Source organism: Onychostruthus taczanowskii, unplaced genomic scaffold (assembly GCF_017590055.1).
Source record: "Onychostruthus taczanowskii isolate IOZ18803 unplaced genomic scaffold, ASM1759005v1 scaffold5, whole genome shotgun sequence".
Classification (NCBI taxonomy): domain Eukaryota; kingdom Metazoa; phylum Chordata; class Aves; order Passeriformes; family Passeridae; genus Onychostruthus; species Onychostruthus taczanowskii.
Window position 1 is genome coordinate 3611542 of NW_024502568.1, and position 23408 is coordinate 3634949.

Genomic DNA, 23408 nt, shown 5'->3' on the forward strand with positions numbered 1-23408 from the left:
ACTTTCCATGCCCGCAGCGCCCCGGGCGCGGCGCGGGAAGCGCGGCCGCGCTGCGGAGCCGGTCGGGGAGCGCAGCCCCGGCCCGGTGCCTCGCCCCGGCAGCAGCTCCGGGGCCAGCGCGGAGCCTGGGGAGGGCAGCGGAACGCGGCGTGGCTTCATCGTCCCTGCGGGACAACGCGGTTTGGTGAAGGCAGCAGCGCACCTCTGCCTGCGATTTTTTTCCGTACGAAGTACAAGAAGGAAAAGTCTCATGAAGTTCTAGTTTAAAGGAACCATTCTCAATTTTTAAACTGGCGAGAGTTGGCTATAGCTAATACGGGTTTGTTTAGGACGTTTTTATGTGAAGGGCATGGATACATAACAAAGGTGTGTGGGGATTGTGTCCCAGTGTGGGACAATGAACTTACAGTTCATTTATTTCATTCTCTTTGAAAGCAAGGAACTCGTCATACCATTTTACATTATACTATTTACATTATACTACCACCTGAAAATCAGATCTATCCCTTCGTATTCTACTTTGTTACCTGAGCAAACACATATCACCTCATTGCAGTAATTATCTTGTGAGCATAATAAAGAGTACTGATGTCCTGTAGATAGTAATAACAGTGGAGAAAATCTGTTAGCAAATACTCAATTCAACAAATACATCAAAAAAGCCAGTGAAGCTACCCGCTGGTAAGTTACATGTTTCAGACAGGTTTTATGTTGTTATTTGGATTTTTAAAATAAATTAGGTCAGGTATAGTGTATTATATATTTGTTTAATTCCTGGCTTTACATTTATTATCTGTTCTGAGTCTTTCCACGGCTTATAGGTTCTGGTTATTAGAACAGCAGAAAATACATCCACCATAGTAGAGCACCTTGATCTTTTTAGCAGCATACCATCTAAATAATTTATTGTTTAGGAGACATGAGTCATGGTCAGTCTAATTTAGGTAATTAACTTGTAATATTGATCATTCTATACTGAAATATAGTATATATTGGATAAAATCCAGGTCCTGCCAAAAATACATTGCCTTTGCCTCCAGCATGGCCTGGATTTCATTCAGTGCATATAGTATCCAAAAAATGCCATAAGACAGTATTTTGCAAAAACTGAAATTTGAGTAGTGAATCTTTTCCAACTCATGTTTTGTGTGATCTGTGTATTTTTCAGTACTTTCGTATATTTACAGCCTGAATATTGGCTCAAAATACAACCAATTAATTCTAGTGTACACTACAACTTGTGTCAGTTGCTTCATAGCAAGTCATGCAATGGGTTTTCAGCTCTACAATAGTGACAATGAATTATCCTCCAAACACACAGGCAACACCAGCCTTTCCACAGAAGCTTTTTCCAGTTTCTCTCTGCTTTTCCATTTGTTTTAAAGAGTGCAGGAAAGTTGCTATCACATTATTCCAGGGGAAAATATATATAACTGTTCCTTTACAATGTGTTTGCACTTTTTTTCCAACTTCCAAAACTCCAGCAGTAAAAGATATATACTGAAAAGGAAGTGTAGCATTTTAATAAATGGAAAATTTGGAGAAATCGCCATATCCTTGACTGGCCAAAAAGGCATCTGTCTTCAGTCACATATCAATGGGCCAGCTTAGCATACTGGGGATCAATAACAAGCTTGAGCCATTTGTTGTATTAAGGATTTTATTCTTGAGATCCAGCTCCTCACCTGTAAATTAAAGACTTCTCATTTCATCAAGATACTGGACAATTATTTAATAATAATAGTAAGATTTTTGAACACTGTGAAAGCTACACTTGAGATACAACAGTGAGAGGTGCTCCCTACAAAGTAATTAGATGTTCATTTTCTCCAGGATTACATTTGTTTCTCTGAAACTGTAGGAAAGAAGTAATTACAACTATCAAAAAGCTGCAGGACTGCTCTTTTCCTAGAATGTATTTATGCAATTAACAGTTCAGAAATTGCATCCCTGCTACCAAGCGTTGCAGTTGAGAAAATTTGACAATGAAGAAATAATGGTGTCTAGATATATGTAATAAAGTTGCTGCAAGCAGACCTACTTGGGAACAAGCTCATTTCCTTGGTGATAAGTTGGAAAGCTGCTGCTAGGATTGTCAGCCAGGACATTTCTCCCTGGTTGTACATACAATGGAAGGGACTCCTCTCAAAAAAAGTCACCTTCCTTTCTTCAAATTTGTTCCCAAGGTGGGTGAACTCTGCAGGCAGCCAGAATTCCACTTTTTCTGGGGGACTTCCACATCTGAGCTTTGCAGAAGTGAATTTTGAGCTGCCTGGCAACCTCAATGTTGTACAGATGAAGAAAGTATTTTTTTGCTGGACTTAACTCACGGGTCATGGTTTCTTTTTAACATTCTCAGCGAAGCAGAAAGTGTCTTGAGAATGCTTCAGTTTTTCTCCCTCATTGTACATCAGTGTCTACCCTGTTCTCATGAGAACTCTGTTAGTCATCACATTATACTCTACTGCTCCATCAGGCTTGATGATATAGGAAGACAACACATCCAGCTCAAACACAGTATTTATAGGTAGAGAAAAAGACAGTCCTTCCAGAAAATATTGGTGTGTCTCACAGTCTTCTACTAACCATGCATTTTGGAGTTGGGGTTACAGAACTGATTTAGAGATGAACTTCAAAGTGATGCATAAATATTAAATTCTACACATTCCTGTAGGATGGTAAGTATTATTCACATTATACAGATGGGGAAACTAAAGCAATGTGAGTTTACTTGGGCAATTTTCCCATCAGAAAAAAACGTACAGTGGTAGCATCAGTACTCAAGAATACCTGGCTTTTTTTCTGCAGTCAGTCTGAACCATGAATCACTTGCCTAAACCCTGCAGTATAATGTATAAAGGAATATTTTGTTTTCAATAGTGGTATTATATAGCAATATTTTCAAACAATTTATTTAACAAATTACATAAAACACTTAAAATATGCTTTTAATTTTAAAAAAAATAGCCAAAAGGTTTTTCCTTGGGCTTTGCTCCAAAACTCACCCTTCAGCTAGGACTAAAGAAAAGCACGCACACTTGCACAAATGCAAACAGAAATTCTAAAAGAAAATTAGAAACACATGAAAGTAAGGACTGAGAATGTTTTCTTAACTGCACTCTGGTTTCAGTACAGCAAAATTTTCATTGATTTACTAATGGATAGGCAGCTTTGTTGTGAAGAAACACACAGGCTTTATCTGCAATTAATTCCTTGCTTCCAAGAAACCAATTATCATTCTGCAGAAGTACAGCCCATGGAGGCAGGGTGGCGACTGCTCTGTCAGGACATCTCAGCTCTGTAAAGCACAACCTACTTCAGTCATAACGGGATTCTGCCCCATGTAACAGTTCTTACAGAAAGGCAGTTTCACTTAAGACAATTATTTTACTGAAAGACCTATTTTGAGGCTGCTTGTGATTGCTAAATAAATAATCCCAACCAGTATGACTTCTATACTGATTCAAAATAATAAATAATTAATTAATAAATAAGACAAACTACTTGAATTTCAGAAATTGTTTTTACATTAACTCTGGACTGGAGGTTTCTTATGAAGTCTTCTATTCTACAAATGTTCCAAAAGCTTTGTAACCATATTCCAAACTTAATGTTACTTTATGTGATGTGAGGTCAGTTTTGCCTGACTGTTATGACCATAGAGGAAATTCTGAAAGTCTAATGAACTTGCTTAAAGACTTTCTGACATTTCAATTAGAAAAAAAAAAATGTAACTAGATTTTTAAAAAACAGTTAAAAAAAAGCTGAAACAATGAGCTTTGGAATTGACATCAGCTGTGTGACTTTCAAATAATTAATAAAGTCATCCCCCAGTTAGTCTTTGGAAAAGATACAAAAGGTTTCATAGTAAACTTGAAAAAAGTTCACACACTTTTCTGAGAACATTTCTGCTAAGGATAATTAATTGTAAATATGGTATAATTGCATTATCATTTTTTGGCTACGCAAGTTTTAGCCTGAGAAATTTCATATTTCAATGAAGTAGCTCCTGCTGTAGATCAAAGAAAGCCTTTTATGCCTTAACTGTATTCCCACTGTATAACTTAGCTATGTTTTTAGTATGCCATTATTTTATGATTTTTTTTAAAGTTAGAGACTATGTTAAAATATGGGTCCTCAAAACATTGGGGTGATAACTCTTGTTTATTTCATATTACATTTCAGGGACAATGGAAGTCAAAGTATTAATAGCAGTGATTGAATAAAGTTAATAATTTCTTATAAAATTGAATACTATACCATAATTTTCTGCTAATTCTCCCTAAAAAATAACACAGAAGACAGAAAATACATTGCTATTAATTGACTAATCTATGAAAATTTGGGGGTCAATAATAGACATACATATTAGTCATTTTAAAGTGGCAAGTAACTAGCACTTTCATTCCACATCAAATTATACAGTCATGTTGAAAATGTATTGAGAAGCCTGCTTTATTGCTTACCTCATATAGTCTTAAAGTTCCTCAAATACACAGTAACATCCTTAATACATTTATAAAGTGTGTTGTTTCTTGCATAAAATTACATGGTCCAATCAGAATGGGGTATTGTCCTGAGCATCCCAACAATAAAGCCTAAGTTATCTAATCTATACATGTATTTGTTTAATGCCATTAACTGTTGAAGTTCACCTGATTAATTGTGTTGAACACTTATTTCTAGGTTTGTTTGTCCTGACTGACATTTTCAAGGGAGGTTCACCAAAAAGTAGTTCTTCTGTTGCCTCATGATCGTGCCTTTAGTTTGAACACTGAATTATCACTGCACTCACAGATTCCCTTCATGTGCAAAGAAAGCAACAAATTGCCTGACTTGCTCATGCTGTCATCCCTTTAAACAAGCAGTCAAGTCAATGAGTTATTCATGTAATAAATTATAAAATCTATATTGTCTATAATGTCTAAAAAACAACCAGTCTACAGTTTAATTTAATATTAACCCCATTCAGTTCCTTTACTGGCAACCTGCCATGGTACACATTTTACCAAATTCAAGAACCAACACAAGAATTTGTTTAGGTAACGAACCTAAACAAATTTAAAGCCATAAGGTATTTTAACTGGTTTTCTTTTAATAGTTGAAAAATATGGGTGTCAACACAATGAGCAATCATATTAGAAAACATGTAATTACCCAGTATGTTAGTATTTTTCTCTTCTTAGTGTTAAGGTACTTTATGTTGGGTGATTCCAAGTACCCTGTATGAAAACAGCATAACTCAAAATCTTGTACTGTTTTCACTGTGCAGTGTAACTCACTGCAGCTTTAATGCAGCATTACATTAACAGAAAAATGGAAAAGGAAAATAAAATGAGTAAAATCTTTTAGTGTTATAACAGCAGCCATGTTTTAGCCTGGTAAGCACATCAATGCTTTGCTGAAATCTATAATAGGTAAGTAAATAATAATCTAGTGTTTTCTGCAAAGTCAGGCTGACTGATTAGGTGTTGAAAACATGAGAGCATGGGAATGCTTGTGGTTAATAGTTCTTCAGAAATGAGCATTTATGACAAGGACTTTCCATGGAAGAAGCCAGACAATCAGACTGAAAAAAGGGTAATCACTATTTTGCTCTTTGCTCATGTAATTAAAAAAAAGATATTAACTTTGCGATATCTATTACAGTCTTCTCCTCCAAAAAGGAACATTATTAAATTCACTGTAAATTCTAAAAATACGTATTTTACAATCCACTTGTAAAGTTCTAGTACTAAATATTTAAAGGAGAAAAAATTGCCTTGTTCCATTGTCACATCAGTTTCACAGCTAGTCCTGAACAACACAATTTTATGTAACCTAAATACAACAGAGCTTTAGTAAAATGTTTTTTCTTTTATAATAAAACCAAAATAAACTTCAGCTTCTGTTTTATATGCCAGTTGAGATTCTTTGCAGTAATTCCTTCCACATCTGCTCTGCAGCTTTCAGGTTTATAAAAGCAGCATCTCCCAATTTCCTTTCATCAAGATATCCATATGCTGTGTTTTATAGACATGTTGGTACAGTTTAACATGGAGTCACTAATTACAACTTGGTGTCATATATATGCTAAGGTTAAGAAAATAAATACATGTGGTTATGAGGCATTTAATACTGAAAATCCCAGACAACCTAGTCAAAAATTCTTCAAAGTGTGATAACATACCAATAAAAGTACACCTGAAATTATCACAAAAGTCATAAAAACAAAATTGAGACTTAAAGGAAAAAAGTAAATAATAAAACTATACATAAGCACCACCAGATTTTAAACCAACGACCTACAATCATGTGCAGAAAAGTTACCAAGAAGATTGTGACAGCAAAACTGCTGCTAAAAAAACCAAATTGTTTGTGACTGGGGCTGGTGTGGAAACATCTTCATAAAATATTTGTCCAAAACAAATTTCTAGGATTTCTGAAGACAGTACAGTTGGTTTCAAGCCTCTCAGTTGCCGGTGTATTGTAACTGTGATCGGCTTTCCAGTGAAGATCCATCGACGGCAGCACTTGGCAGGAGAGCGAGCATAAGATGACCTCAAACCACATGCATCTTCACCATATGCACAGGTAAGAGCTTTGCAGTCCTGACTGATCTTATTCCCTTTTCTGAGCACCCTCACTGCACACCCAATACGCCTGTCCCCTGAGAGTACAACCAGAATAGCTCCCATAGATTCCACCTCTGAGAGAGGACAGTGTGAGCACAACTGAACGTACCTGCTGTTCTTTCCTGCTCTTCTTTAAGCTCCAGAGAGAGATCTAAGCTGCAGTTTTAAAAAGTGCAATGTAACCCTTCATGTTTCTGTCCAGAAGTTCCTAATGCTTTAAAAACATTTAAATGGGAGAAACAAAATGTGAATAATGCTTTTTCATTAATTATCTACCTGGAACATACTTCCAACTATGCATACGAAAGAGGAAATCTGTCTTGTCACAAAAAAAAGATCTGTAAAGACTGCAAAAGTACTTTCAATCCTGAAATGAAGTTCTAAATATCCAAGGAGACAAAAGGCAAATTAGAAAAACGTGCTACAAAAATATCTGTGGGCATCAGAGAATTTAGAAATACCAGAATCCTCCAGAAAATTTTAAACAGCAGAATCAAACTGGCAAATATATTTTTCTTGAGTAAAAGAGTATTTAAGTTGCTTGATCAAAACTGACACCTAGAGAGCTACTGGCTAAAATAAAGTAGTGTCCATCACCTTAAGCCCAAGGTTTCCAGGATTAAAAAAAGGCGTAGTAAAGAAGTAGAAATGTGGGTATCACTCTAGTTTTCCTATTTTTTTCCATGCTAATCATGGGATACAGGCTGTAATCTGAAGCAAGCAACATGCTGTCAAGGGTATTCTTATATAATCAGCAGAGAACAAACTGTTCCTTCTCTTCCTTAAATCTGTACCCAATCACACAGCCAGGCTTCAGTGGGACAGCTTTGCTACAGAGAACTTGCCAGTGACAGAACAAAGATTTTCCCTTTTCTCCCCCTTCCTTCCCCCTCCTAAGAGAACAGGAGATACAAGAGGCTGTTCGGTAAAGCTTGCCACCAAGATGATTTATGACAGACATTGTAATTAAAATTTACAAGTCTTGCTGATAAAAAAATATGGTTAATCTGTAAAATTTCTAGCTTGTCTTAATATATGTGTGTCTATTTCACACCTTCCTTCCTTTAAAAAACACATAACTGTGCTGGTAACATCAGAAATTCAAATTAGCCACCTTTTGTGCAAATTAAGAAGTAACAAAGTGCAAAGGAAATACAGCTATATGGTTCTGGCAGGTAAAGCAGAAAAGGGAGATAAATCACATAACAAAGGAGGCTTCTGGAGCAAAAAAGGCTGTCTTGCAGTCCTCCCATGAGAGATTTCAGATTGTAGTATTTTGTTGTCACTCTCCATTTTTAATAATGAAAAAAAAATGTTTTGTCACATGGAAGAATAAAGAATATCAGCTACGTGTTTTCATATGGACTCCCTACATATGTTACTACAAATAGCAGAACACAAGGTCTTGTTCGTATTACATAAAGAGGATGTTTAGTGAAGAAATTCAACACACATCTTTTACAAGGTATGGATTGACATTAAATAATTCTGGCAAAGTGAAAAAGAAAAGAATCAGGTTTACTTTTCAAAAGCAAACAGCCTTTTCCTTCACTTCCTGATCAAAACTTATTAGTGACTGAACAATTTTATGGTAATATAAAGGAATATTTGTTTTATGTAATAAAGTACTAATGGGAAAACAAGAAAGTAAATATTAATATCTGATTCACAGTGCACTGTATTTTTATAAATAAAATGGATTTGCCACGTAGCCTTTCCAAATAATATTAAAAAGGTTTTTCTCTTCTCTAAAATTACTCAGCTTCCCAAAAACTGTTCAGTACTTCCTATGAAGTAGAACAACACCTAACAGTGCCAGTTAACACCAGCAAAAAATACTCCAGCCAACCTTCTAATGGAAAACATGTTGACAAGTATTTTTTCTAGCTCACTGTAGTACTTAGCCATGTCACCTCCTCTCTTTCTAGTATTTCTCTGCCTTAATTTAAGTTGGTGAAACCTTTCCCAACTCTACCAGGCTTCAGGCACAGTATGGTTCATCTATGCTCAAAAGCTTGCACAACTTCCTCATTTAATGAGCTGCTGTGCCTGAAGAGGCTCTTCCAGCACACCTGCTCCTGCCCATAGCCCTGTGCTGTGGTGACCAGGGCAACAGTTACTGGGAAACCCTGGCATTGGAAATATTTGGCAGTGGGCCTGGGGATGAGGTACTAGATGATGTAAAAGGTCTCCCTGCCTCAGCATCTGCACCGAGAACCTGCTCAAGAACTATGCAGGGGTGTCACCCCAGCCCAAAAATAAAAATAAGAGTGGAACAGAAATATTTTTTAAATTCTCCAGCCAAACAGGAGAAAAACAGAGAGCAACAAGGTCAACTGCTCAGACAGCATATGTGCTCTGTTTCCATGCAACCTTAGATCCAGTAGCCTAAATTCATCCTAGCCCACCACAACTTGCCACAAAGAATTTAACAGTAAGAATGTACTTGTTATCCCTCCCCCACTCCCTATTTTTTTTTTAAATAAAATAAGAATGTTTAGGACACATGCTGCATATCCAGACAGCATCATACCCAGTACCCTCATTACTGATAGGATGTCCAATCTCATTACAGGCTCCCTGCCAACCACTGTTGTTCTGCATCATACCCAGTACCCTCATCTGATAAGATGTCCAATCTCATTACAGGCTCCCTGCCAACCACTGTTGTTCACATGAAGGGAGCAGACCCTCTCTCCCTGCTCCCTAGAATTTTAGACAAAGCCTTGCCAAAGTCGTCCAGCACCCTCTAGAATCTTTTGCTCTGGGGGGTGCAGGATACAGTTTAAAACATCAGAGAAAAGAGATTAAGAGATTATTCAAGGGTCTGCTGAGCAGTATTCTGCAGTTAGTAAAATGCTTCAATAGCATTTTGAACCCCACTTAAATTTAATATTTTCACTGAGTACATCATTGTTCTGAAACTTTTAACGTCTAGATCTGTGGATTTGGATTTTTAAAAGGATTTAATCTTACACACTAAGGAATAAATTAAGAAAGACAGCCCCACCTGCCGACAGAACAGTCACATTACAGAGGGAAAATTAACTTCTTGGCCAGGAAGCACAAGTTTTCTTTCCACCTCTCTCATGAGACCCCAAAAACACTTCACTCCAGCATTGCAGGAACTCAAATCTTTTTCCCTTTGCTTACCATGTAAACTCAGCTGACAAATCAGTTTTTTATCCTTTCTGGAATTCACTGCTCCTTGACAGGGTAATGTATGAACTATATTCAGTAGTGTCAGAAAATACAGTTCCACAAAAGCCAATTGAACAATCAACTGAAACCTATCTGAAGAGTTCATCTGCATATTTTGTCTCATGCACTACCTCCTGTGCTCAGGACTGTAAGAACACTTTATCAAAACAATAAAGTACAGTGCTCTTAAGTATTTTGCAACTTCAGTGAAGTTTATTTTCCAGTAATGGGAATGCTTTTTAATTTGAGATCCTTTGATCTCTCACCATTTAGGTTTTTTTGGGGTGTTGGTTTTTTTTTTTTTTTTTTGGTTTTTCTTGTTTGTTTCTTTCGTTTTGTTGGTTTTTGTTGTTTTGTTTGTCTGGTTTTGGGGGTTTTTTGTGTGTGTGTGTGTGTGAATAGCATAATTGTGTAATTTTTTTTCAAGAGTTTTATCATTTAGTAATAACCTTTGTCTCTTATGCTATGTCACTAATCATTTCTAAATAAAGATTTTAATAGTCACCAAAAAATTCTTTCCCCCGCCCCCTTCCCTCAAAGCTTAAATTTCTATTAGATTAGCTGTTCCAAAGAACACAGAGAACTGCCAAGAGAAAGTGGCAAAGTTTCTTCCCTTCCCTTGCCTATGCCTGGCACAGTCAGATCTCTTGGAAGTACCTTGCTTTTCCTTTACTTTAAAGCCTGTGAAACAACCAGTGACGAGTTGTCCCACAATGAGTTAATTTTTGAGCATACAAAGTGAAGAGGATGCTGGATGGAGAGGCCAATGCTGCCAGTAACTCCCCACGATGTAACTCATAGTCCCTCCTCTATTTTTCCCTCTCTAAGTTACACCCAGAAAAAACATCTGTCACTTCCTCTCAAAGCTCTCGAGCACAAGCTTGAGAAGTTCACTTCTGATATCTTCTGCTCTTATGAGAACTGACAACACTGTAGGAAACAGCACTGCTGTAAGGACAATTAAAACTGGCAATCTTTCTGTAATGCTTAGCAAATAGGAATTTTTTTCCCTCTTTGGTGACAAATTAATTATTAACACACTAGATAATGGGAAGCACAAGGGTGAATTAAGTATCACCTTGTAACAAGTGGGACAAAAATTGAATTTCCATCATGATGTATAGTAATAAAACAGAACAAAAAAATCCACAGAAACAGACTGCCACTTGGACACAGGAAAATGTAACTTTACTGATCTGTCAATGCTACAGTGTTTCCAGTGAAGAAATTAATGTGTGGAAGCTGATGAAGCTTTATTTTTTCATTAGCTTGTTGCAAGGCATAAAAAGTGATGCAGCACGATATTAGCAGAATTTGAGGCCTATGTTCATGTATACCAGGGACTGTTTGATTAACAGTTCTTTCACTAAGTTTTACAATCAATGCATTCAGTTATATTCCACTAATCAATGCAAAACCAGAGATTAATTATTCAGAATCCTTTTATTAGCAATAAGGAATATAAATCTCTTATGAAAATATTCTTAACATTTCAATATATAAGAATTGTCTATAAAAATATACTACTACATAACAAAGCCAGTAACTTCTACAAAACATATAATTCAACATATATTTAACAATATATAGGACATAGCAAAAATCCTTTAATTAATGCTGAGGGTATTTTACCCCCTTTTTGTCAAACAGTAATTCACATAACATAGGAAATTACTCATTCTGATATACAGAAGTTATCACCATAGAACTCTATGTGTGTTCCCCCCCTGAAGTCACCTGCATCTGCAGGAACATAAAGCCACAACTTCTCTTTGGATATACAGGCAGTTATGACCCCAAAAACATTCTGCTGGTAGCTGCAATGTCCTGCTGAGGTCAGTGATCACATCTGCTGTCAGCACTGCCAACACTGAATCCATGCAGGGACAGAGACAATGTTTTTATAACCTTTGTGTGGCTGATGCCACAGATGAGCCTGCCATTGTAATCATGGTAAGTTAGAGAACTAAAAATCAGACTCTTCCTGGGTAACTACTGCTAGTTAGCAAGGAAATAACTTCAAAAGAGGCTGCCTCCCTAGAAATAAACCCTCCAACAGACAACTCTTAAACAAAAGCTCAAGGAAGAGAAAATACCATGGGAGTAGCTGTTATTTTTTAAATTACGATCAAGGGAAATACAATCCATTTAGTCATTACTAATTCCGGGAAGCGCCATCTTGGACCGCTTTTTGGAACTGGGAATCTGTTTTCAGAATAAAAATTACACATTTAACTAGTAATATCACCAATGCTGTTATGTTGAGGTTATTTCATGCCTGGTGTTAGATAGATGCTGGAAATCCATTTTAATTATATAGATCACCCTTGTCTACACAATGAGTTTGTCAAATTCTCGGTGTAGACTTATTTAAAAGCCCTTATTTAAAGGGCTTTTAGAGCATACTTTAAACAACCAACTGAACCTGAAAGAAATTGGCTGCTGCACAGTGACAGTACAAAGCCATCAGCTTTCTAAAGAAGAGTTGGGTACATAAGGCATTAAGGCTACAAAGTCTCACTGAAGACCACCAGCAATTACAGTGTCTTGCATAGTAAAGAACAAATGAACAAAATTTATGATGCATCAGTAACAACTAAATCTTTTTTCCCTATGTTTCTGTGCAAAATAACCAATAATTAATTATTACTCCTTCTATTCAGAATCCACTGAAATCAGAACATTGAATGAATATGTTGAAATTCAACAGAAACTTAACATTATAACAAAGCAATTGCAATGCAACAATATTCCACCCTATTACATAGGAAGGAGTTGCTATTAGAACAGCATATTTATAAAGTAAAGATCACAGCAGGACACTACAGACAACGAACATCAATATATTTCTGACTCAAAGCTCAGAAAAATACTTTTGACCCTGAGAAATTTGCTGTATTAAAAAGCTAAAGAAGAGAAAAATGTAAAAGCATCAAGGCTCAGCCAGTTTCATTTCAGATTCTCAAACTGTTAATTTTTGAAGGAAAGTTTTACAATCGCAACAGAAATTTTAAGAAATATTTTAAATTTTAAAAACCCAGCATTTCATGGTATCCACACTGTTGTAGTTTCATTAAGGCTTGCAACTAATATTTAGGCTTTCAGCCTATATTTGAGAGGATGAAAAATTTTAAAATTGAGGTGGTTGAAGAACTTAAAGCTTAAATGTATTTCATTCCCAACATCATCTAAAAAAAACTAATTACAGAAACTAGCTTGTCATGCTTTATGGATAGAGAAGCCCTAGTCAAGTCCTTCAGTCTCATTCCAGTTAAACAGTTCCCTAAAAGATCAATCAAAATCAAAACAATGTTCCAAAACATAAATCCTCCAACACAGGATCTGGTTTAGATTATTATTTTAACAACTTAAATATTTAGCAAGGTTTAAGAACAGCAAGAGGAAATAAGCAGATGAAGCCATAAGGAAACCCTGTATGTTCGAACAAAGAAAAAAAACAATCATCTGGGGCTTTTGGCACAAGAAATATATTGAAAGAGTTTCTGCTATAACTTGAGGAAAAAATTACAAACCACTACACCTAGATGTAGATTTCTGGTCATGTAGCATATTTTCTACATTTACTTATGTGTTAAGGGCTAGAAAACAATCCTTTCCTCAGTAAACTGTTCTTCTCTACTAAGTGTAAACAAGATTGATTGAAATCACACGGATGTTTTTTAATGTAAGCTTCCACATAATTTTTCTTCTGTACTGACAAAGCAACATTCATATGATGTAATTTAAACCAATACCAAATTCTACTTCCTAATGTTTTTATACTGTCATCAAGTCTAGGCTACTCCGGTTTTGCCCTCTCCAACAATCTTACTAAGAAGATATGTACTGGATCAGCTCCCTGGGGTAGCTCATCACATAACCACATAAGCATTGAGCCAAGGGGAGAGAGCAGGGCTAGCTGACAATCCAAGTCTGCATCAATCTGAACAGCTTTGGAACCACACCTTTCTAAGTGGCAATTCAAACACATGCATATTACACAAGAAGTGAAGCAGTAAAAAATGCAGTCTGTTTTCCTTCCCTCCCCTGAAAGTTGCTCTCAATGGCAGCGATGGTTAAGCAGCAGAAAAACAATCCCAGTTCACAGTTTCAAGTATTAAGCAAAAAAGGGTGCCAAACTGGAATTTTTTTATTATGTGAGGCTTTTAAGAGATAATAAAGCAGTTTCCTGACCTTGTCAGCAGTAGCTGAGCTTCAGTGTTCAGGAAAAGCAGAGAACAGTCAGCTGTAAGCAGGAACTGGTTCTACCACTCAAGTGGAATCTTCTCATGTCCATAAACACATTCAGATTCAGGGTGCAGGTTTTACCTACAGAAACTTGGACAAGGACAGCTCCTCATATCCAGATACATGGAAAAGGTTTTTCTGTGAGGTAATGAGAAACACCTGGAGGACAATTCAATCATTGGTCCCAGCCAGCACAGCTTCATGAATGGCAAGTCTTGATTGTCAAACCTGATTTCCTTCTACTAAAGGGTAGCCCATCTAGTCAATCTAGGAAAGCCAGTACAGTACACATAATCTTTTTGGGCTTCAGCAGAGCTTTTGATACTGTCACAGCATCCTTCTGGACAAAATGTCCAGCACACAGCTGGATAACTGTGTTACATGATGGGTGAGCAACTGGCTCACAGGTCAGGCACAAAGAGTTAGAGAATGTGGTGGCATCAGCTGTCCAGTCTCTAATGGGCTCTAGTTCAGCCCAGTTCTCTTCAACATCTTCATTAATGACTTGGATGCAGGGCTCCAAGGAATATCAGGTTTGCTGATGACACTAAATTGGGAGGAGCTGTTGACTCCCTCAAATGCAGGGAAGCCCTGCAGATACCTCAATAAATTGGAGGGCTGGGCAATCACCAAACATAAGAAGTTTAACAAGGTCAAGTGACAGATTCTGCACCTGGGGTGTGGCAACAGACAGACTGGGGAAGGAGAGGCTGGAGACCAGCACCACAGAAAGAGATCTGGGGGGCCTGGTGGATGGCAAGGTGAGCAAGAGTCAGCAGTGCCCTGGCAGCCAGGAGGGCCAAGGTGTCCTGGGGGACACCGGGCACAGCATGGCCAGCTGGGCGAGGGAGGGATTGTCCTGCTCTGCTCTGCACTGGAGCTGCACTGAGTGCTGGGGGCAGCTTTGAGTGCCATAAGGTAAGAAAGACATTAAGCTCTTAGAGAGCTTAATGGAGGGCCATGAAGATGGTGAAGGGTCTGCAGGGAAAGACTTATGAGGAGTTGCTAAGGTCACTTGGTCTGTTCACCCTGGAGAAGAAGAGACTGAGGGGACACCTCACTGAGGTCTTCAACATCCTCAAAAGGGAAAGTGGAGGGGCAGGTGCTGATCTCTTTTCCCTGTAGTCAGTGACAGAACTCAAGTAAATGCCCTGAAGCAGAGTCAGGAGAGTTTTAGGCTGGATATTAGGAAGAGGTTCTTCACCCAGAGGATATTTGGGGACTGGAACAAGGTCCCCAGGGAAGCAGTCACAGCACCAAGCCTGTCTGATTCAAGGAACGTTTGGACAATGGTCTCAGGCATATGGTGTAACTCTTGGGGTGTCCTGTGCAGGACCAGGAGTGGGACTCCATGATTCTGACAGGCCCTTTCTGACTCAGTATATTATGATACTCTGACCCTAAAGTACTATTGCATTCCATGCATTTGGGATTGAAGACCCTGGATCTGCCCTGACAGGATGCAATGCTTATTGGCAAAGGAAAAGACATGTGACCAGACATCTACAAATCAAAAGAAATGTCCACCACCTTTAGTGATTTAGAAAAAAAAATCTAACAAGTGTACAGAACACAGCATTCTCTTTTAGAAAAACACTAGACTGAGTAAGTAACTGAAAACCTCCTCAAGATACAAAGGACCAAATAAAGATTCCAATTAAAATTGTCTTTACACTTTACTGAGACAAGACCCAAAAGTTTCTACTTGGGAAAATTCCACTTCCTGATACTACATGTTTAGTGCTCCTGAAATGTGAAAGACACCAAGATCAGTAATAAAACTATTTTTCGTTAGTATTTGTTGCATTCAAGATAAAGCCTACAAAAGTGAGAAGATGTGTAAGAGAAGTGACAAACACAGACTTAAAAGGGCCAGCATGAAAAGTGGGACTGAAGTTGCCCACTAGGACTGCCTGATGCAGTGTGGATGCCTGAATGTGATGTGTATGCATAGTGTCACCCTTCCACCAAGCTTTCCTCAAACCTCTTCTCTAGAATCTCTGTATGACCTTGGCCAACTTGCATTTTCTGTGAAGCTGCAATTACATTGCACTCTTGTACATTCTTAGGAAACAGGCAAAAGCTCTAATGTAAATTCTTCTACGTTTATGAAGGCAAAGGAGACTCAAACTTGGTCTCATAAAGAACTTTTGTTTAGAAGGATCTAAAAAGGGTCATAAGAAGCATTAAATATAACCTATATTAAATACCTAAAAAATATAATCTTTTGCATAGATTAAAGAAAAGTGCAGCTGCAGCACAGCAGTCCATACCAGAAGAAAGGGCTAATTTATATGTGGTACAGAATTAACTGTTGTCTCTCATCTGAGACTGCAGCAACTAAAGACATGTTTACAGGGAAAACAACTTTTGAAAAAAAAAAAAGGTGATTAGGTTGTTTCACTATGTCTGTGAAGTAAGTACAAACACTTAAAACGCTTTTTTTTTTTAAAAAGCAAACCTGATAGGTAATTTTCACAAGTTAATTTTCTCTTGATATTACTTGGAAAAATTAAATCACTTTTGTTTTTTTAGAATCCAAATTAAATCTTCATTTGGCATCTGCATGTGCTAAATAAGAATTAGAAAGCTTATAGAAGTACAACCTTTATCTGTTCTATAAAAGCTGGTTGTTTACGGATTATCAACTCTTCATTCCCTTCTAACTTTTGTACTGCAATCCCTGTGGTAATCAAGCACAGAATATAATTAAATCTGGGAGACTTATTTCCACTGCTCTGAAAAACAGAGTCTTAAGTGGAGAGTCAGGAACTTTAGGAAAATAAATATTGTACACTTTTGAAAGGAAGCAATATCTTTGAAGTATCTTTCTACTGCCCATATTAGCATGCCTAAATATAACAAAGGAAAGTATATACCTCATCAGTTGCTAGTACATCTTCAATTTTGGTTAAAAAAAAAATCAACTTATTTTAACTGGATATAATTTGGTACTACAATTTGGTAAATGGGATATTTAAATAAATAAAAATAAATATTGTATTTATAGATCTTTCAAGATTGCTTGTTTGTGTAGTGAACTGGTGTCTATATCGTTAGATTTCCCTCTGTTTAGCTTTTTTCACACTGTGTCTCCACTTACGAATGACAGTTCCGGAACTACTGGCTACTACACAAAGGGCACCACCCACAGTCCACCAAGTTGGCAGATGATCGAGAAAAAGAACTTGTAAAATAAAAGCAAACACCACATCCATTGTTCTCATTATTGATACAGGTCCAGCTTTCTCTATTTGTAATGCTTTTGTGAGAAATATCTGACCCCCCAACCCTAACAAGCCTATTAATATTAGAAAAACCCTATCTTTACCACAATGTGGTAAACGCCATTCATTCAAAATAAACAATGCTATAACACATCCAATTAATCCAATGACTGCATAATACCAAACTGACACAAAATAATGCACAGACTTTCCCACCTTCCTTAGTATAACAATAGTTGAAGCTGCAGATAAGGTGCTTGCAATCGCTGCTACAGTTCCTTTAACGTGATCCGAGTAACTTCCTTCAATCCCTGTAACACGTGAGCCAAACAGAAATGGTGGTCTGGCAATAAGAATCACTCCAGCGACTGCAAAGAGAGTAAACAGAACATCCCAAAGGGTGTATTTCTCTTTGAGAAAGATCCATGCCAGCAATGACGTAAAAACAGGACTGGTGAAAGTTATAACAGTGGCATCAGCTAGTGGCATGACTTGGTAAGCGTAGTAGAGAAGAACCATTGCAGTAGAGCCAAGGAATCCTCGGAAGAAAAGAAAAATTCTTTTACCTTTTGGTCCCAAAAACCCTGTTCTGAAAAACAGAAATGTTACATTAATGTCACTGTCTCGCTTATTTCATGACTAACATCCAAACATATTTAAGTATGGTACACACCTTTCTAGACAAGGGAGTTTAATACCCAAATATTCTTAACTATCTGATCACAGACCATTTTATTTCCATCATGACCCCCAATCACATTCAGAGTCCAGAACCTGTTCTTCTAGTGATTAATTTTTCACTTGCAAAATAACCCAACAGTATCTACAAATTACGTTCTGTTTTTTTAAGGTCACCCCTTTGTGGAAATCAAAGCATTTGATACAAATAATCTTAGTAGAAGCCTCTGCCATTCAGGGAGTCAAAGATTTTCACTTTTCTGAATCATATTAAGAAACAACCAACTAATCTAAAATAATGCAGTTATGCAACTGAAGTCCAAACTAAAATAACAAGGCATTGCAATCATATTTAAGTGAGTGATAATTCTAGATCTAGTTTTAAGAAATAACTTGAAATTTAAACTTTTTTTACACTTACTTGTAGTATATTAAACCAGGAACAACAAATGCCATTTGGAAAACACATCGAAATGCACTCACTTCCACTGAATGTATATCTTCTATTTTTTTAATAAACAAGGAGGCCACTGAGAAAAGGAAGGCAGACAGCATGGTATAAAACAGACCAAGTCCTGGGCACCTTTTCTTCTTTGCTCCTGCAACAGATAAACTATAGTTAATAAGGATCTATTAGAAGACTTCTCTGATCAGGCAGCTCTGCAGACTGCAGTGCTTCACGGATCTGTAGTGATTTTTGTGATGGAGAACAGGGGAACCAAAGAAACAAATGCAATTATTATGTGTATTTACCAAACCTACCATGAAAATATTTTCCACTGACCATCATGGGTCTTCTTTTTTTTGAAACAGGGTGTAAGGGATGAACTCTAACACCTGGGATACAAAACACTGCAGTTCTACACGAGTTAGTAGATTTAACTTCTTGCAGGTATCAGACTAGCACGGGTGATTTACTATAGAGCCAATTCTGCCCAGGAACCAATAAATGTAACTGGCTACAAAGTCCATGGTCAGATTCTGAAACTATGATCTTGGGAATCAGCTGCTTAGTTAACTAAGGCTCCCAAGCAAAAATTTAATTTCCTTTCTCACAAATACACAATAGAAAATCTATGTACAGAACTTCATTTTTGTTATACCTCATGTTTATTTTGCAGCTAAATCACCCTAAATCTGACCTAGACCAATAACATTTTTATCTTGCTGTAAGAATCCAAATATTTTCTTGAAATAGGCATCAAATACAGATTTTTAAGTAGAATAAATTTAAGTAACTAATGTTAGAACATCAAAGGCCTGATATCTATCGTAATTCCATGAAGACCTTAGTTTATGCTTATTTATCAGACTTCCCCTTCCTGAAAGTTTCCCAAGTCTAATGTTTCTATTCAAGTTTCCTCATTGCCTCAGGCTCTCTTCAACAACATACTCTTCCTCATTCCACTCATTTTCTCTACACTAAACTAATTAAAAAAAAAAAAAAAAAGCAAGCAAGGAGAGGGAGAACTGTGAGACAGAGAACTGTGTTGAGGTCAGCAGCAGCAATCTCCAAAGAAATCAGCCTTTTTTGTTATTGCTTTGTTGCATAAAAGCAACAGTATTTCCACTGAACCTAGAGGTGAACACCAAGGAAAATAGAGCCCATCTAAAAATTTGAGTAGGATGTCACCTCACTATCTCTTTCTTTTTCTCTACCTGCATAAAACATTGGGAGTGACCTTTTCTTTTGTGACTCCCTCTAAAGATAGGAGCCAGAACTCCATGTCCCAGAGGCAGTGTTTTGATAAAAGGGTGCCTCATCTCACACTAGTGTGGCAGCCTGTGAGTCTCACGGATTCTCTAAAACATCATCAAGCTGGGTACTGCTGCAAGTTGCTTAGCAACTAAGTATGGTTTTGAGAGGTTTTTGTTGGTTTTTTTTTAATTAACAAAACTTGTCACAAACCATTGTGATCCTCCTTGAGATCAGCACTCAAGGGTGAGAAACTGCATCTTACTGCCTAGAAGGGGAGACTGCAGGCTGACAGTCCTAGGGACCCAGGCTTTACAACAGCAACCACAACCTGAAGTAGGCAAAAGGTTTGCTTCTCAAGGAATCCTGCCACACTGCAGCTGAGAGTTACAGCTTCTACTTGAAATATTTCTGTTTAGCAACAGCCTCTTGCATAAAACTGACTATAAAAACTACCAACACTGGACCAGGACACCCACCAACTATGAAACAAAGTGAATTAAAAAAATGTTCATGAACTATGTAATGTGTTAATCCACACAGTCACATAAGAGAACTACAAAATTAACAGTCTCTGATATTGAAACAAGGGGAATCAGACTGGCTTATAACTGAAATGGGAAATCCATACCCAGGCTGGCTTAGGGATGAACACAGCACAAACAGAACTATTAACTTCTGTCTCAGGCATGATAGCTTCTCTGATTATTACAGAATGAAGCCAACCTAAATAAAGGAAGCATTGAAATGGAAAACCAATCAAATTAAAGCAAAATACACCGAAAGGATCTTATACCCAGAATTAAACTTTGGATTGCAAGAGACAAACAAAAATCAGAAGAAACTAATTTCTGTAAGCTACCCAATAGATCAAGCCTATCAAAAACAGAATCTTCAGAATCTTGTAATACTAGAATTTAAACCATCAACATCTTGAATTGCCAAAGCATGTACTTAGTGCAATAAGAAAGTGTTTTATTTCCTTTTAAAAACAGAATGGTCCAAGTTCTTCCACCAAAAACAAGAACTGCAGTTCTGAGGAGTACTTATTTCAAAGTAAGTTTTAGGGAGAAGTTACGTTAAGATAACATTCCCACCCCACAAAATATTAAGCCTCAAAATACCAACCTGACACCATAAAAACAGTCAAGCACTCATGCTTTTTTCAAAGAATGTAGCAGCCTGAAAATCAAAAGATTTCAAGCAGTACCCAAGTCCTCTTTTTGAGTGGCTACAGATTTAGTTTTCCAGTTTTATTTCCTGGCCATCTCCACACGCTTTCAAACAATCTTCCACTCCTGTTTTAAGTCATAGGTAAATGCCTCCCACTATGACCTGTTTAGCTGTAAATTCTAATTGAGTTTTTAATGTTGTACTTTGTTGCAAACAGTTTTTATACTTGCAAAATGCATGCAATAAAAAAATCACACTCCTCATATACAAGCATCTCAAGAACAGCAGGAGAGGCAGAAGAGTACTGGCTAGGGGAAAGATAGACAGCAAGAAGATGATTCTCCCAGACCTTCAGGAAAGGCAGAAGATTCCCCACGTAATAAAAAGCTCTCTTTGACTTCTGTAAAGTGCCAGGAGCACAACAGCCTGCATTGGAACTAATCATGGTCATGCAGACAAGATCTAGGAGTGATTCATAGTCTTCAGTCATCAACTCAGTCTAAAATTTTGTGAGACAGACAATCCAAAACCAAAGTACTCTTTCTGTTTAATTAATGAAAGTTTTTCAGAATTTCAAACACTGGGTGTTTTGCCCCAAGCTTTGCTTTAGAAGTGACACTAATGTGAACTTCACTGATGAAAGACTCTGGCCTCTCCACAGCTCACCAACAAATATATTTTCTGCTGGAAAGCCAATTACATTTTAATGACAAACACATTTTCAATGAAGTCGTTGTAAAAAATGTACTCCAGATAACTTCAGAAATTATTTTAAGATAGCATTTATGTTTTAAGAAAAGTCCACTTTAAACGTACATGTTCCATATTTCCCAATACGTTTGTGGCTTTATCAATTTGCGGCTTTATCAGGAAGTCGCAGTCCCAAGTACATGGACTAACTAAAGCGCACTCTCAAACGCATTTATAGTGCCAGAAGTCCACACAGGCAGAAGGCACCTCTATTTACCCAAACCTGTCAACTCTATAAAACTTTAAAAACAGGAAGTACTGTTTTCTAGAGGAATAATCGCTCCCGAGATTCTCACAAAGGCGACAGAGCAGCCCGGCCCCGGGGGTGAGCGGTGCCGGCGCTCTGCCCGCTGAGGGGCGGGGGGCACCGGGCACCCGGGCGAGCCGCGCCCGGCACAGGGCACGGGGGCACGGAGCAGGTCGTGCCTGCCGAACCGCTGATTCCTCCGCCAGGCCCGGCTTGTCCGGTCAAGAGGAGCGGGAGGAAGAGGGCGAGGCCGAAGCCGCTCGCAGGTGACCCGCGGACACCAGGTGCGAGCCGCCGCCGCCGGAGACGGCTCGGAATCGGCGAGGCGGCTGAGCCGCCGGCGGGGCGGGCGCCCTCTGCAGCCGCCCGAGCCCGCTCCCCGCCCGCCGCCACGTGCGGACGGCCCGATGCCCTCGGGCCACTTCTTCATCCCCCGCGGCCCGGCAATGTCACCCCGAGAGCGGGCAGCCCAGCCGGGACGCGCTGCCCCCCTGCCCCGCCTGCCGGACTCCCCCTCCTCACCAGGTGCCTCGCAGCAGAACGGCCAGGACATGCCCGAGCAGCAGCCACAAGCGCGGCGCTCCTCGGCACCCGCCGCCTCGACGCCGGGCGCCGGGCACGGCAGCACCGCACCCGGCCCGTCCTCCCGGCCCGGCGGCACCTCCGGCTCCTGCCCGCCCGCTGCGGGAGCAGCGTCGCCCTCTCCGCCCTGGCACAGCACCATGAAGACGCGGAGCTGCCGCGATGCTCCCGGCGGCTCTCGGCTGCCGGCGACACCTGCCCTCCTGCGCATGCGGTGCGGCCGCCCTGCGCCGCCCGCCGCCTTCCCTCCGCCCGCCCGCAGCGCCGAGCACCCGCGGGGGAGGCTACACCGGGTCCCGGCTCCGCCACCCCCCGCCAGGCCCCGCCTGGAACCGGCCGGGCGGCCCGGCCCTCCCGCGGCGGGTACCTGCCTGCGAGCCCGGCGGCGGCGGAGCGCCCCTGCCGGGACAGGAGGCAGCGCCCCCCCGCTTCCTTCCTGGCGTCCCCCGGAGAGAGACCCGGCGAGGGCAGCGGGAGCGGTGCCGGGGCGCAGCGAGGCCGTGGTGCCTCGGGAGGGGGAGCTCTGACCCCGCCGGAGAGCGGAGAGCGGAGGGGGCCGCGCAGGCCGCGGCTGTTTCCGAGGAGAAGAGATAAAAAACACTGGGAAAAGGTGACGCGAAGTTATTTTAGGGGCGTTGTTGCGTCATTTGCGCGCCCCAAGTGAAAGCACCGCTGTGTGTGCCCGCGGCACTGACCCCTCTCAGCTCGGCCCGGCCGGGCTCATCGGCCCGGGCACTGCCCCGGGATACTGCCACCGCCGCAGCCTCGCCTGGCCTGGCTGGCACGGAGGGAATTCCGCTGCAGCGGGCTCCGCGCCCCGTGGAAGAGCAGGGATGGCACCCGTGAGCCTTGCTGTGCCAGCAGGCAGGGGCCGCGCATCGCGCCCTGCAGGAGCTGCTGCCGGCTCCGGCTGCACGCTCGGGGCAGGATGGAGATGGGAGCCTGGTGGGTGATTCAGTCAGGATTGTTAGTAAGGTACAGAGGTGTAGCCA

General features: G+C 39.7%; 1 protein-coding gene across 1 annotated transcript; it reads right to left on the reverse strand.

The window, feature by feature from the left end:
- Positions 1 to 11243: 11243 nt before the first annotated feature.
- SLC35G1 (solute carrier family 35 member G1) lies at positions 11244 to 22747 on the reverse strand. Its single transcript, XM_041415855.1, has 3 exons — positions 22357 to 22747; positions 18390 to 18567; positions 11244 to 17879 (listed from the first exon to the last, which is right to left on the reverse strand). Exons 1-3 carry the CDS (start codon positions 22625 to 22627, stop codon positions 17120 to 17122), a joined length of 1209 nt encoding a protein of 402 aa, XP_041271789.1. The 5' UTR covers positions 22628 to 22747; the 3' UTR covers positions 11244 to 17119.
- Positions 22748 to 23408: the final 661 nt, after the last annotated feature.